The sequence below is a fragment of the Silurus meridionalis genome, chromosome 18, assembly GCF_014805685.1.
Source record: "Silurus meridionalis isolate SWU-2019-XX chromosome 18, ASM1480568v1, whole genome shotgun sequence".
NCBI classification, from domain to species: domain Eukaryota; kingdom Metazoa; phylum Chordata; class Actinopteri; order Siluriformes; family Siluridae; genus Silurus; species Silurus meridionalis.
In genome coordinates this window covers 23,083,353-23,099,518 of record NC_060901.1, presented here as the reverse complement: position 1 = coordinate 23,099,518, position 16,166 = coordinate 23,083,353, and the positions used below count along the sequence as shown (strand labels likewise).

Here is a 16,166-nt window from a genome sequence, read left to right as displayed (position 1 = left end):
CGTGGGCGCGCACACGCCCACCAGATCCACCTGATCCGCGCTCACGACTCTGCGCCGCACCCTCTCTCTCTCTCTCGCTCTCGCTCTCTTTCTCTCGCATTTATTTATATTTATTGTATTTATAAAACATTATTATTACTATTATTATTACAATTATTAAGCAATGGAAAAATAGAAACAATAGAATCCCCAGCAGGTTATTATAACAAATATTATTTATATATACTGTAATATACTTTATATATATATATATATATATATATATATATATATATATATATATATATATATATATATATATATATATATTTATATATACTATATTTTTGTATAATAAAATATTCGTACTTTTTTAAACCCCTTCTAAATGAGATTAGTTGTAAAAGACAGGAATCAGTAGAGGGCAGCAGAGAGCAACTTCTAGCGTGAATACAGTGTGAATACAAGCCCACGTTTTAGACACGAGTTTGATAATGACGTGATCCAGGACGTTTTTGAGGACCAGGTCGCCCTGCCACACATTAGAGTGAGGCAACAAGACCAAGTATTGACAAAAAATAAATAAATAAATAAAAAGAATGAGATGCACCAGTAAGCCATAAAAGGAACAACCACTGAGATGGCATAGGGAAGAAACCTTGAGAGGAACCAGTCTCAAAAGGGTAGCACCAGATGTCTATCTATCTATCTATCTATCTATCTATCTATCTATCTATCTATCTATCTATCTATCTATCTATCTATCTATCTATCTATCTGTCTGTCTGTCTGTCTGTCTGTCTGTCTGTCTGTCTGTCTGTCTGTCTGTCTGTCTATCTATGGTCAATTAAAATAGTTAATGGATGTTCTGATTTACCAATAACACCCTGTACACATCACAGAGCACTGTACACTAGTCAGGGCAGTTCTGACTGTTTTTAGTGAGTCAGATCATTTGGCTCTGCTCACCAGGTCTTTCTGCTTATTGCTATGCCATTTCTGTAACCAGTGAGTCATTTCATTTGTCTAACTGCAGCTGGAACTGGCTTAAAGGTGTACATGCAGGTGTACTGGCTGCCCCTGTGTGAATGTGTCGGATTAAAGCTCTATCCAGAGTGCATTCCTGACTCACACCACAGATCCACCATGATCCTGACCAGGATTAATCAGCTACTGGAGCTGGGGGAACTAATGAATGTCGTAAAATCATATATATATATATATATATATATATATATATATATATATATATATATATATACACCTCCATTACTCCATCCTCCTCTATCTATCTATCTATCTATCTATCTATCTATCTATCTATCTATCTATCTATCTATCTATCTATCTATCTATCTATCTATCTATCTATCTATCTATCTATTTACTTATTTATTTATTTAAAATCACTGGCTCATCCAATGAACCTCACAACAGAACTCTGATAAAACCATAACCATTTTGCCTCATACACACAATCACACACCTATTGCAAGTTTGATGGAATAAAAAGGTCAGGAAGCACCAGACTTGTTCAAGAATGACACATTACTACTTTCTACATTTTGGACAATTTGTTCCTGACTCTCCTCCACCTTCTTTTTCCTCCCTCGCTCCTGTCTATCCATTCATTTCACTCATTTTCACCCATTATATCTAATATTTCTATCATTACATTGTGCCTGCATGCCAATTGTACATACGGAATTTGTACTGGCTTCTAACTCTTGTGTGTATGTGTGCATGTGGTGGTGTGTGTGTGTGTTGTAACACTGCGTATGTCCTGACCACAAAGGCCCCTTTTCCAAAGCGCTCCAGCAATGAGCTGACCGAGTCCTATTATCCCCCTAATCCCCATACCAATGTAGAGAGAGAGAGAGAGAGAGAGAGAGAGAGAGAAAGAAATAGAGAATAAAGATAGATAGATAGAGAGAGAGAAAGGAGGGAGGACTGACAGTGAGGTCATCCTGCCCTGGTCTTCATTAGATACAGAAAGAGAGTGAGATTTTTTTGGTAATGGAAAGTTTGAAACTTTTCACAAGCACGAATGTGGACACAGAATAAATACACAGAAAGTGAAATTTACTCAAAATCCATTTATTCAAGACACATTCAATTTATCTGGATAAAAAAAAAAAATAGAAATGCCGTCCACACTCGGAACTGATTGTCATATAAGTGTATGATTCTCTTTTATATCAGCACTAGAGCAGAAAACCATATGGTAGTACATAAGTGCATGACCTATTCAATAAATAAAACCCACACAGAATAAAATGAGGATCCAAATAAAGCAAATGGAAAAAAATATCACATAATTATTATTAATAATAATAATAATAATTGTAATAAATAATTTACAGAAATTAGTATTATCCGTGTACAGATTTCTAAAGAAAATTTGAAAACGACTCTTGAAAGATCAAGCTTTAAAATATCTCTGCAAAAAAAAAAATATATATATAAAAAAAAAATCAGTAACCCACAGCGTCCAGCTCTGTGTATCCTTTTTTTTTTTTTTTTTTGATCAATTTGGTATTTTTCACTCGTTTTTTTTCCATTCTTTTCATCCAACAGACAAAGTCACACAATAAAAGCAGTCTGCAGTTCCCTCTTGATTATGTTGACACCAAAAGTATTGGGACACCTTCTTTTTTTTCCAGCCGTGTTGGCATTTTCGCCGAACTGTTCCAACGAAGTTGGAGGCGCACCATTGTATGAGATGAAATTTTCCCTTTAGTTGAACCTAGAACAGCGGAACCTTTTTTCCACCACGGACCGGTTTAATGTCAGACAATATTTTCACGGACCGGCCTTTAAGGTGTGGCGGATAAACACAACAAAATAAAATGATACGACCATAAAAACTGGTATTTTCTAAATATAATAATCGTGAATCCACTGTGTTGTTTTTTGTTCATTTTGCTCGTTTGGGGGTTTGAATTTAGCGGTAATGTATTATGTGTTAGCGGCCCGAGCAGCACCTTTAAGAAGGTAGTGGATAGAGGTAAGACGTGTGACCAAGGCATCATGACATGCATAAAAAATGAGTCATAGACAGATGTGGTGGAGAGAATCCGGTAATTTTCCAAAATAAAACCGTTCAGAATCAGATAATAAATAAAATCTTTCTGTGCGGCCCGGTACCAATTGACCCACGGACCGGTGCCGGTCCGAGGCCCGGAGGTTGGGGACCACTGACCTAGGAGACTTAAACCTGTTCTAGCATGACAATGCTCCTGTGCACAAAGCTAACTCCATGAAGATAATGCTTTACATCACAGGTCTCCTGCTATATAGATATCTGAACTCACCCATTTGGGATAATTTGGAACTCAGGCCACCTCCAATCACCTACATCAGTACCTGGCTTTAGTTACACCCTTGTGGCTGAAGGAATGAACACAAATCTCCATAAAATGTAGAATATCTTCCCAAAAGAGTGGATTGTTATAACAGCAAATAGGGACTAAATGTGGAATGGAATGGTCAAAAAAAGCACACACCAATCTTATACTCACAAATCTTTGCCAGTAGAGTATACATATATATATATATATATACTTTCTCAAAATATAACCTAATGATGGTGATTTGCTAATACTGAACTGGAGTGTCAACCTTGACAGTGATGTAAAGTCTTTTCTTTTGTGTTGAATCAAACGAGTCAGGTTTTTCAGTTTTTCTCAGTCGCTTTGGAGCGTTTCTCAGATCAATAATGAAATTCTCAAAACTACTTGTTCAACTTGTTCAAATTTAGTCATTTGTGCTTTTGTACATCCTTTTAATCGATTGTGAACAATTGCCCGCTGTTTCCTACATTATCAGTTGTTTGTCATGTTGATCAAAATATATTATATTGGTTTCACCTGAACAGTTTTAAACCCCCAAAACATCTCAGCATCAGTTCATTGCACAATGAAAAAAACGGTTAAACCAGTTGTCATCATCTGTGAAGCTAAATTTTCTATTACACTTTATTTTTGTAAATGTGTTGAATGGATGAATTGTGTTGATGAATCTTGAATGTCGCTAAGGAAGGTGAGTGAATGACATCAGATCAACCAATAATCAACCGGTTCTCTAAAACAGGTCAAAGGTGAATCTTGTGAACCTTCAATTAGAGAGTGAATACAGACAGAGCAAAATACAGAATGACAATTTCTGAAAAACGATGAACAACCAAAAAAATAAACGAACACTTTTACAGTAAAAGTGTGAATCCTGTCCGGTCTTTTGCGATCGAAATAAATCAAATATACACTCAAATAAATTAATTTGTGCTGCTGAAATCCGCAGATGCCGTACAGAAGAAATTCAGCCTTTTGCGTTTTCACTCGTTGTAATCTGACCCGTAGTTTATATCAGGAAATACTGAAACTTTGCAGCGTCATACTGACAAAACGACTAAAGATTTTGACAATATTGTTTGTGAACAATGACAAAATTTCAATGAATTTTTATTGTAATGGCAATGAGAAAAATTTTTGGATTTTGTGAAATGTGTTGTGTTGTTTGTAAAAAATTGTTTGCACTTTGCAATTTCAAGAATGATTTGAGAAAGGCTCTGAAGCAACTGAGCAAAACTGTAGTGCGTTTTCAAAGTGTCAAAATTTTATCTCCGGGAAAAGGGGGCGAAGTTCGCAAGAGCCAAATCTGGTGAGTAGGGTGAGTGTGGAAGTGAGATCGTGTGGTTTCCGGTGAGAAACCTTACGTGTGAGGAGAGCTCAGTGACAGAGTGCATTTGCGCTTCACGGATCAAATTTTTTCCCTCAGACGCCTTAAAACCTGCCAGTAGAACTCACTATTGATGGTCTCCTTAGGTACTCAGGACGATGTCTTTTGACACACTGACTTATGAAGGCTGGTGCTCCCTGTGACTGTGCGTGCAGCCTTGTGCTGCCATCTGTTGGCGTGTTACAAAAGTCTCGAGACATTTTGTACCATTATATATACCGTATTTTCCTGGTTTCACAATCTTCAAGACAAAAAATTAAGCCCTATTACATTAGACCAATGAAATTGCCGAACGGGTTCAGGTGAACCAATGAAACTCTTTATATTAAATCAGATGCGCTCCCACTGAATCGGGCCGCACCACATCATAAATATGGATGAGGTTCCTCTGACGTTTGACCTGCCGCTCACTCGGACTGGCAACAGGAAATGCAAATCATTCGTCACGCTGAAAACAACCGGGCATGAAAAAACGCACTTAACCCGTGTTCTGAGCTGCACGGCATCGGGAGAAAAGCTTCACCGATGGTGATTTTTAAACGCTTGAAGATGCCAAAAGATAAACTCTCGAGAGAAATTGTTGTGAAAGGAAGGAAGAAGACAGTGAACAATGACTTTCTTGGTAGGCTATTGTTTAGATACAAGCCGTGTAAAAGACACTGCTTTTCGTTAAAGCCTGTGTAAAGTTCATTAGTTTCAGTGTAGACACCTGCAGCTTATAGACAGGTGCGGCTTATTTATGTTCAAAATAAAAATCTTTGTAAAATTCAGTGGGTGCGGCATATATTTGGGTGCGCTTAATAGTCTGCAAATTACGGTACTGTATATATAGATGACAACTTTCTTTTCTCTTATTGAATACAGGTGCCAATATTAATGAAGGGTGCTCCATATTATATGTTTACTGCTATTTGTCTTTTGTCTAGGCAGAGTAAAGGAGACATTTCCGACCCAGGGTTGGTTAAATAGCAGCGATTTGACCTTGTTCAGTCAGTTCAGAGATCGGGCACACAAGAAAACTCATTAAGTCAGACTCTCAGCTCGGTATCTGAGGAGAATGTCAGTTGTCTATACTGTAATTACCATCCAAAGTTCTTATTTGCCTTTCCTAGATTTCTGCTTTGAGCATGATTTAATTTGAAAGAGAACAAAAGAAAAAAAAAAAACGCTGCGTTCTGCGCTTTAGAACGTCTCAGAGGTCTAACCAAAACAAAAAACGTTGTCAAGCTGCAGCAATCTTAAGTTCATACAAAGTCAGGTTTTTTTTCCCCATTTGCGAAACCTTGATTTTCAAATTATACTCATACTCAAATTCAACTGATAAATAGTTTGTAACACTGTCAAGCTTTTTTTTCTCGTCCGCCTCTGGTAACGTTTTCTGACAGCTTTTGTTGAAGAAAGCCTGTTTACTTTTTTCCCCGTTCGTCGGTTTGGTGTCCTGCTTTTCTTTTTCAGAGGAAATAGTCCGTGGGAGGAGTAGGTGGGTTGTTGGTCTGAGTGGGCGGGGCCTCGCTGGAGTTAACAAGCTTCTCGTAACGAGCCTTGTAGGCGTCGCGCTCTCTCAGCACGCGAGACAGCTCGCACTGCAGCTGATCCAGCTAGAGAGGGGTAATGGTGGGAGAGAGAGAAAGAAAAAGAAAGAGAGAGAGCAAGGGAGAGGGAGAAAAAGCAGGAAAAATGATGTAAGAAGGGATTTGATGAAGAGTACGATGCAGTAAAAAGCCCAAGAACGAGGGCGAGATAGGTTCAATGAGGTGAAACATGGAGAGAAGGAGGTAAAGTCGGAGAGAAGAAAAGGATCGAAAGACATAAGGAGAGAGGAGAGAAAGGAACGAAAGAAAACGAGACCAGCCAAAGTAAGGAATCAAAAGGGTCGAGGTTCGAAGAGGGCATGGAGAAGCAAATATGGTCAGATAGGAGGACGGTGGAAAGAAGTGAGACGAGAAGATGGGAGAAGAAGAAGAATATAATGAGAGAGAATGGGAGAGATATTGAAAGAAAAGAATAGGGAGGGAGAGAAAAGAGGAAGGAAAGGAAAGGAAAGGAAAGGAGAAGGCAGGAAGCGAGATACAGGGAGGGAAGAATATTTTAGAGATGGAGGGGAGGGAGAAAGAAAAGAGATAAGACACAAGACACAAAAAGGAAGGAGGGGTGAGAGAAAAAGAGGGATGGAGAGAGTTCATTTAAGAAACAGTTATGTAAGAGGAAAACTCTTGGCATTCACGAATACATTCAGCTGGCAGCTGCACACTGTTACAGGCACATATTCTGTATGTAGATTTCCAAACACAAGCTGGAAAGTGAAGAGGTTACAAACGTAAAGAGAGTGTGTCGTCATGACCACACTCGTTTTTAATATGCATCGTGCAACATTGTGGGATTGGACGGCTTTTGACTAAGGTATTGGGACATGGAACTTTTCCAGCTTTATGAGGTTCTTCCACAAACTGTTGCATACCCAATTGTAGAGGACGTCTTTGGATGCATGACATTTTCCCTTCACTTGACCATGGAGACCCAAACTTGTTGCCAGCTCCATGAAGATAAGCTCTACATGGGTTGGAACCTCTGAACTCAACCCTTTTGTTCACTTTTAGGATGAATTAGAATACCACCCAAAGCCTCCTATATCAGTACCTGAAATTACAAAAGCCCTTGTGTCTGAATGATGAATGACAAATGTCCACAAAATCCAGTGGAACATCTTTCCAAAAGAGTGGAGGCTACGATAACACCAACAAAAGAGTACTTGGAATGGGGTTTGCAAAAAGCACAGGGTGTCCACAACAATTGTCCATATAACTCATATTAGTGCATACGTGGTAGTATCAGAAGGTTTTTTGACTAAATCTGTTTACAAGACGGTACTTTATTAATCTACGTTTACACACGGCCACCTTCTGAAACTTCTGCGACTCGCACTGGATCTCCGCAATCTTTGGAAAGAGGGCAACATCCGGAGGAGCCAAATCTGGTAAGTAGGGTGGGTGTGGACGTGAGATCGTGTTATTACCGGCGAGAAACTCACGTTTAAGGAGAGCTCTGTGATGTACACAGGATGATGTCGTTTATTACACTGACTTATGAAGGTTAGTGCTCCCTGTGACTGTGCGTGCAGCCTTGTGCTGCCATCTGTTGGCGTGTTACAAATCTAGTCTCAAATCTTTTTGATACCACCTCATATGTCTGTGTGTGTGTGTGTGTGTTTGTTCATACCTGCTGAGTGAGGATGTGTTTCTCAGACTCGAGTGCATGCCGGTGCTGCAATCGCTTGTAACGGCAGGACTGAGCGTACCCTCGGTTCTTCAGGGTGCGCCGTTTTTGCTTCAGGCGCACCACCTCGTCTTTGCTCACGCCGCGCAGGTGCCTGTTCAGCTCGCGCACGGACAGGCTCACGAGCTGCTCGTCTGAAAAACGATCGTCCAACCCAGACTACATTGAATAAGAAAGAGGATAAGGATAAAAAACAACAGGGCTTTTACGTGATGGGGTCTGACAGGAAACCGAGGTCCACTGGGTCCCAATAAAAGTTAAATAAAGGGTAAAAGTGCTTTTTTTAACTTCTAACATGTGCAATACAGCACAGTGAAATCTTTCTTCGCATATCCCAGCAATGTTAGGAAGCTAGGGTCAACCATGATACAGCACCCCTGGCCCTAACCCTAACCCTAGGGCCTTGCTCAAGCTCCCAGGAGTAGAGATACTGGGGCTTGAACCCCCAAACTTCTAATCAGTACCCAAGATCTTTAACCACCGATGTTCAACTTCTTGGTCACTATATCATAAGTTTGTTCTCGTTGAATGGCAACATGTTATGTAGAGCCACCCAAGAATGCGATCGCAATTCCATGTAAATGAGGTGTCACTGTAGAAACAATAGCGCATACACTCATATAAATCCTGGAACTGATATCAAAGTTCATAAGATTAATTAGACTATTTAATCTTTAAAAAAAAAAAAAAAAAAATGTTTTTATTTTATCTTTGCTTGTTATATTAGTATAATAAGGGATAGTATAATATAGTATAGTATAATAAGGGATTATGTTGGTTTCCTATCATTTTCATTGTGTTTGTTTAGTTCAGTGGTTAAGATGTTTCCCTTCTGATCTAAAGTAGTGAGTTCAAATAGTGGCAACACCAAGCTGCTGCTGGGGTCTTGAACAAGTTGCTTAACTGCTCTGGATAATCATGTTTGTCAAATACACAAAATGGGTCAAAGTATTGAGAAACGTGACTTTTTCAACCATATATGATTCGTCCCCAAACTGTTACCACAAAGTTGAAGACATACCATTGCACGTCTTTGGTAGCTATTTTCCCTTCACTTGAACTAAGATGCCCAAAACCTGTTCCAGCATGATGATGCCCCTGTGCACAAAGCAAACTCCTTGAAGATATTCTTTACAAGGCTTGGAGTGGAACATTTGCCTTAGAGGTCTGGACTGAACCCTCTTGAACACCTTTGGGATGAATTAGAACAACCCCCCAGGCCTCCTCAACTCACCTCCATCACTACCTGGCTTTACTAACACCCTTGTGGCTGAATGAGCACAAATCTCCCCAAAAGCACTCCAAAATCTAGTGAAACATCTTCCCAGAAGAGTGTCGGTTATCATAACAGCAAATGGAGACTAAATATGGCATTGGATATTCATAAAACACAAACCAACCTTATGAACAGGAGTCCACATACTATTGTCCATATACAAAGATACATACCGAATTTGACAATAAGCCATGCACGTGTACGTTGTCCGTGCATGTTTAGTATGTCGTGAGCCATGTCACAAGCACGCAAACCGGCATCTGGGTGTTTATAATCTATAATCTGCGTGACTGAGTGCAAGTGACAGTGATCAGGATTACCAAGCAATAATAGCAGATATTATGCTAATCTCCTAGACGTGTTCCACATTCAACTCGATACATCTTTACCAGCCAGAGCATTAAAACAACATTAAATGTGTACAAATACATGCACTACAAGCGTAAGTAATATAGAAGACATGCATGAAACAGAAATAACTAGTTCTGGTCTCCTTAGAAGTCAAAAACAGTGTTTTTACCTCTACTCTTGCTTTCTACGAGGGGTGTTCAAGTCAAACCGTGTAATTTTTTATTGATCAGGTACAAAAATGAATGCTAGCGTGGTGGTACTACATGCAATAGTAAGTCTAGTGTGTCCTATAGTCTAAAAAATTAAGGCGACGCACATTTTGCAGGCTATTCAGAGATAGCAGACAACAGTGCATGGAACAGTGTGTGGTGTCTCAGTACGGTGATGAGACGCTCAGCGGCAGAAAGACATATGAATGGTGTAAACTATTTAAAAATGGCAGTGATGACCCTGGTCAGAGTAGTTCCCTGGTGATGAAGTGAAGCAGGGAATTCTAGGATGGTTCAGGCATCTTTCAGGGTGTAAGTTAATAAGTGTATAAATGTAGCAGGGAGTATGTCAAAAAATAAAGTCACCCCAACTTGAAATTTGCTCTTTTATTTTACAAACTAAAAAGTCCCGGTTTCAAAAAGCGTCAATCGAATGGGGGACTCGGTTCTGGGTAAGGTACCTGCTCTGGTTTAAAGGTTAACATTATTTTGTGAGTTCAACTTGTGCAATTTTGCAGTGCTCTAAACCAGTTGGAATAACAAGACTGTACTTAGGAACCACCACTTCTAAAGCTGTGTTATACTTGAACACCTGAATTCATGGAAGAAGTAAACTATGTCTCCCATTTAGATACAAACCAGTTCATACATCAGCACATTAGCATAAGTTATACATTCTTCATCTTTACCTGGCCAGTTTGGAGCTGATGATGATGGTGAGCATGATGACTGTTAATGAGATGATGGGGGTGATGGTGATGATGATGGTGATGCTGTGGGTGATGAAGGCGGGATGATGGGCTTGAAGGCTGATGGTACGTGCCTTGTGTTGGATTGCCATTGTGAAGCGATGGAAGACCGGAGGAAACAAAGAGGAGAGGACGGTGACACAGCTCGGGGGCTTTTACATCACCTCCACTGTCACTGCTTGAGTCTCCTAGATTACTGCTCCCAGAGCTTTGAGAGAGAACTGGGAACTGAAACAGGGAAAGAAAGGTTTATGGAGAAGAAGGAATGAGGGATATCAGTAGAGATTTTAATGTGGAACCAGTTTGAAATGACAACTTATGCAAATGAATATCTCTTGATTTCATATCACACTCAACAACCTCTCAAAAACACTCTTTCTCACTATCAACTCTCAGAAAAAAAACATGCAACCATTGCCCATACACCCACACAAAATCTACTACCTACAACCTACTAACACAAAAAACACAGACTGCACCTGTGAGCTCACAGCCGCGGCAGCAGAGTTCAGCAGCACCTCCACTGCATCTTCACACCCCAGAAATCCCCCAACGACCCCCCTGTCTCTGTCAACTCTCTCTGGTGTTCCTCCTAAGGCCTCTATTAGAGAAGGATCCCCTCCAAACTGCTGCTGGATTGCTGCCAACCAGAACAAATCTTCCAAAGATGTGGGGTTTGGACATTGGCCTGGGACACCTGGTGCAGGGCTGCAGTCCAGACTCCCTTGCGAGGTCGAACTAAATCCTGAGACATAGCTGGCAGAGATTGAGAGAGGGATGGATATCGAAGAGGAGGAGGCAGAAGAGGCAGATGGGAGCGGATGAGCATCGCTGAGGGTTGGCGAAGGAGGTAGAGAAGTGTAAGGGCTGGAGCTAAGGCTGGAATCCAGAGGGGCTTGAACCACATAGGGGGATGAAGAGGGGTCCTGTTGCTGCTGGACTTCTTTTGGATAAGAGCATGTTTGAGGAGGGGGAGGGGAGTCAGCTTTTGATTCAAACTTGAGCAGGTCAAAGTCGTTTAAGTATTCCATGGCCAGAGGGCTGGGGGGCAACGGGGGAAGAGGGATGGAAGGCGATGACATAGTCGCCACTTGAAAATACAACCGGAGAGTGTTTGATGTTTCGTAAGATGGTTCTTCAGATCAAGATGAGGAGAGGTTTAATGCCCTGTTTGGGATCGACCACAATGCTTCTTATCTAAATTCCTTATTTTTTCAACCGAAACCAGAAAAAGTGTGCAGATGTGAGTCTCGCATTGGGGCGTAGTTACTTGTAGGCAGGACCTTCTGGTGTCACCTCCTGGTCCTGTCAGAAATAAACATTAAAACAGTGAGCAATGTATAATTTAGAAGAATTGCTTCACTTTTTAGATAATTTTCTATTGCTTTATACTTGTCACATGCTCTGTTGCAACAGAGTGTAATTCTTTCTTCACATTTCTTAGCCATGTTAGAAAGCTGGGGTCAGACATGTTATAGTGACCCTGGAGCACAGAAGGTTAAGGGCCTTGCTCAACTGCCTCAGGAGTGGCAGCTTGGCAATACTGGGGCTTGAATCCTTGACCTTGACAATCAGTTACCCTGAGCCTCAACCACCAAGCTACCATTGGTATCATCATTTATTCATTGTTCAGTTCTCTTGAAAACTGAGGTGGGATACCCCAAAAAATGGGACTCCGGTCTATGGTAGGACACCATGCAAACATACACTGATCAGGTATAACTTTATAGCCACCGATGTTGTCCCCCTTTCGCTGCCAAAACAGTCCTGATTCGTCGAGCATTAACAGCACTTTAGCAATTTGAGCTACAGAAACTCCTCTGTTGGATCGGACCACATGGGTCAGCCTTCACTCCTTACATGCATCATGCCTTGGCTGCAACCATGTCACCGATTTACCACTGTTTCTTCTTTGGACCATTTTTTATAGATACTGACCACTGCAGACTGGGAAACAGCCCACAAGAGCTGCAGTTTTGGAGACGCTCTGACCCAGTCATCTAGCCATCACAATTTGTCAAACTCACTCAAATCCTTACACTTGCCCATTTTTCCTGCTTCTAACACATCAACTTTGAGCACAAAATGTTCAGTAGCTGCCTAAAAGATCCCACCCAGTAACAGTTTCCACGATTAAGAGAAAATCTGTGCTATTTACTTCACCTGTCTGCCTGATTGGTGTACAGTACATTCATACCTGCCGTTACCTGGCAATTTAGTGTAGACCTGGTGATATCAAATGATATATGCAAAAGCTCATTGTGAATGCAGGTTTTAATTTCACAACTAAGCACTAGCCAAATATAATAGTCCATTAGAAGTGAAGATCCATTGATTTAAAAAAGTGGAATTGTGGTTGCATCCTACTTGGTGGTAATGAACACCACATTGGCCATTCGTAGTTAAGACTGGACAACCCTTATGTAGCCAATTCTCCAATCTGTGTGTTTTGGGATGGTAAAAGAAAGCTGTAAAACCCACAGAAAACCTGTGCAATCACTGAGAGAACATTAATCTATCCATTTTGTTTCACTGGCGATTATATAATGGGTCTGAAGAAGCATAAATCCAAAAGTCAAATGAACATGTTGCACTGAAATAAAACCTAACCTAATTTAGCTAGGTTAGTTAGCCTTTTTTTTCACCAACACAAAATACAACCTCTAGCTATCATCTCAAATCTGGCAGCATTTTCTCTAAAAGCTTTTGCCGTGTTATGGCAGGAACTGAAGTAAAAGAAAAAACATCTCTAAGCCTGGGGGGGTTAAGAGGTCAAAGGCAGCATGACAGCAATGACCTATCTGCTATAGAAACACTGTACATAGGTCTCTATTCATGACTGCCTCATTTATGCCAGAGACATAAGCATAAAAGAAGCTAACAAAGCTCTGACCTTAATGTATTATTTATTTAGAATATGCTAATAATTTTGTTGAACTGTAACGCAATATTAGCTTCCTGTATCATTAGATAGAATTTATGGTTTGGCTAAATGCTCACAGCGTACATTAAATAAATGGCCCTTCACCTTCTTTTTCTAGATGTCAAGCCATAAAATGCTTATAAGTTATGCAAATTGTTAGCATTGCATGCTCAAAATCTTTTTCATTACTGAATAAATTGTGGCACATTTCTGGTCTATCTCTCTTGTATTGTATAATAAACCGCATTCAACTCTTACTGTGACAAAGAACATCCGAGATACGTGTCAATCCGAACATCTCTGAAGCCAATCTGAACATGAGTAATTTTTCCCATCCGTGTCAGAAGGAATAAACCTTCAGATTACTCGGAAGAAAGATTTAAATCTAATCCCTGACACTGCTATAATCTCCAGACAGACAAAATAATTAAATCATTATAAAAATAAATAGCAACTTGAGCCGAACCTGCTGTAATGAGGCGAATTGCGATATTATAAAGGCTTTGCATGAATTAGAATGAAAAATAATACATTTGTGCTTCAATTTCAGTGCAGATCTGAACGTTTATGGGTCTTACGTGAAATGTTCAGTTGTAGCTGCAGTCTGAAACATTCTTACATACAGAAAACGATGCCTGAGTAATCGTCTCAGCTGTCTCATATCTGTGATAGCTAAACAAATCCTAATGAGTAAAGAATTGTGGCTATTGTATACACATTATTTTTTCTTTAATTTTGGTGATCATCTATCTATCTATCTATCTATCTATCTATCTATCTATCTATCTATCTATCTATCTATCTATCTATCTATCTATCTACTGATTCGCTCTATATAAACATTTGTTATTCATGTTATATATATATAGATAGATAGATAGATAGATAGATAGATAGATAGATAGATAGATAGATAGATAGATAGATAGATAGATAGAGACTCATGTATATATATATATATAAAAATTGTATACAGTCATTTTACTTTTATATCAAACACACACACACACACACACACACACATATACATATGTATATATATATATATATATATATATATATATATATATATATATATATATATATATATATATATATGTGTGTGTGTGTGTGTGTGTATAAGACACGATTGTAAAATCTAAGAACGTGACCTTTTCTCTGTTCTCACGTCATTAATTTTCCTATGTATGTTTTATCTCGAATCTCACACAAGCACATTTCATGTCATTCCAGCAGCATCTCTCCAACCTTCTCAAAGCCTTCTCTACACATTTTCATCATTCTCATATACAGCACTGAAGTCAACATCATCATCATTCCAGATCATTCTAGATCGAGCTCATTAAATCAACAGCCTGCTGCTGCCTGAAATGAAGCAGGACAGCCGGTAGCCTGGCCCAGGCCTACAGGAAGGATCCACAGGCTCAGGGAAATAAATCTCAATCGACAAAAATGACAAGACTAAAGTTGGTCCTAAGAGTTCAGGAGTTCACAGAGACATGGAGAAAGGAAGGAAACACACAAATCAGGATCAATCAATTGATTGTTTTTCTTCTCTTCTTACCGTGGGTCATACACAGAGAGGCAGACAGGGATCCGTTTCATTTGTTTCATTCCTCATTAGTAACTGATGCCTCCCGAGTGGTTTTGACTGATGCCTGTTGTGTGTGTGTGTGTGTGTGTGTGTGTGTGTGTGTGTGTGTGTGTGTGTGTGCCATTTTGTAACTCACTGTGTCATTGCCTCCCCCTCAGATGTAAATCCCTCTCCCCCATTCCCCCCCTCTCCCCCCTCTCTTTCTTTCTCTCTCTGTGTCATGCTCCACACTTCTTTTATTCCACCCAAAGCCACATGTTTGTTCAATTGTTCTGTCATGTCCATGCCCATCTCTCTCTCTCTCTCTCTCTCTCTCTCTCTCTCTCTCTCTCTCTCTCTCTCACTGCCTCCCTCTGCTTCTCTCTATATATTTGATTATATGTATGTATGTATGTATGTATGTATGTATGTATGTATGTATCTATCTATCTATCTATCTATCTATCTATCTATCTATCTATCTATCTATCTATCTATCTATCTATCTATCGATCTATCGATCTATCTATCTATCTATCTTTTCCTTTCCAGTTATACGTTTTGTTCAGCTGTCCTAATCATCACATTCAACTCAGTAAATGTACGCGATCCGTTTTGTGCATGTGTGTGTGTTTTTGTACATATGCACATTCCGTTACTACACTCTCAGAACCTGGTCAGTACCCTCCCTCCGTGGTAAGTTGTCATGGCAACAGTGTGTAAGCAGACAGAAATAGATGTACCTTGGACTGCAGTGGTTATGGTCCTGAGATGTTCATATGTGAGATGACAGACAATCACATGGGAAGGAAGGAGTTAAGCGCACAGATCACAGATTGTATGGCTGCTGCCACCTCGTGGCTTTTGTACACCTGTTGAGCGTGTGTGTGTGTGTGTGTGTGTGTGTGTGTGTGTGTGTGTGTGTGTGTGTGTGTGTTCAAATTAAAAAACCATTGCATTTATATTTGTAAAGTGAGTCATTGTCATTGAGTGTCTGTGAAACAAGTTATCACTTATGCTATAGCAGCTACTTCTCTCTCTCTCTCTCTCTCTCTCTCTCTCTCTCTCGATTTCAGACACAATCTGATTCAATGAA

General features: G+C 39.9%; 1 protein-coding gene across 2 annotated transcripts; it reads right to left on the bottom strand.

Annotated features, from left to right (window-relative positions):
• Nucleotides 1-5,452: 5,452 nt before the first annotated feature.
• nrl (neural retina leucine zipper) lies at nucleotides 5,453-15,181 on the bottom strand. Of its 2 annotated transcripts, none has more exons than XM_046873847.1 (5): nucleotides 15,062-15,181; nucleotides 11,054-11,879; nucleotides 10,515-10,802; nucleotides 7,933-8,148; nucleotides 5,453-6,314 (listed from the first exon to the last, which is right to left on the bottom strand). In XM_046873847.1, the coding sequence occupies exons 2-5, from the start codon at nucleotides 11,654-11,656 to the stop codon at nucleotides 6,168-6,170; spliced, it is 1,254 nt and encodes a 417-aa protein (XP_046729803.1). In that variant the 5' UTR covers nucleotides 11,657-11,879; nucleotides 15,062-15,181; the 3' UTR covers nucleotides 5,453-6,167. The 2 variants fall into 2 exon arrangements, with proteins under 2 accessions (XP_046729803.1, XP_046729804.1); XM_046873848.1 differs by lacking the exon at nucleotides 15,062-15,181 and adding an exon at nucleotides 13,756-13,819.
• Nucleotides 15,182-16,166: the final 985 nt, after the last annotated feature.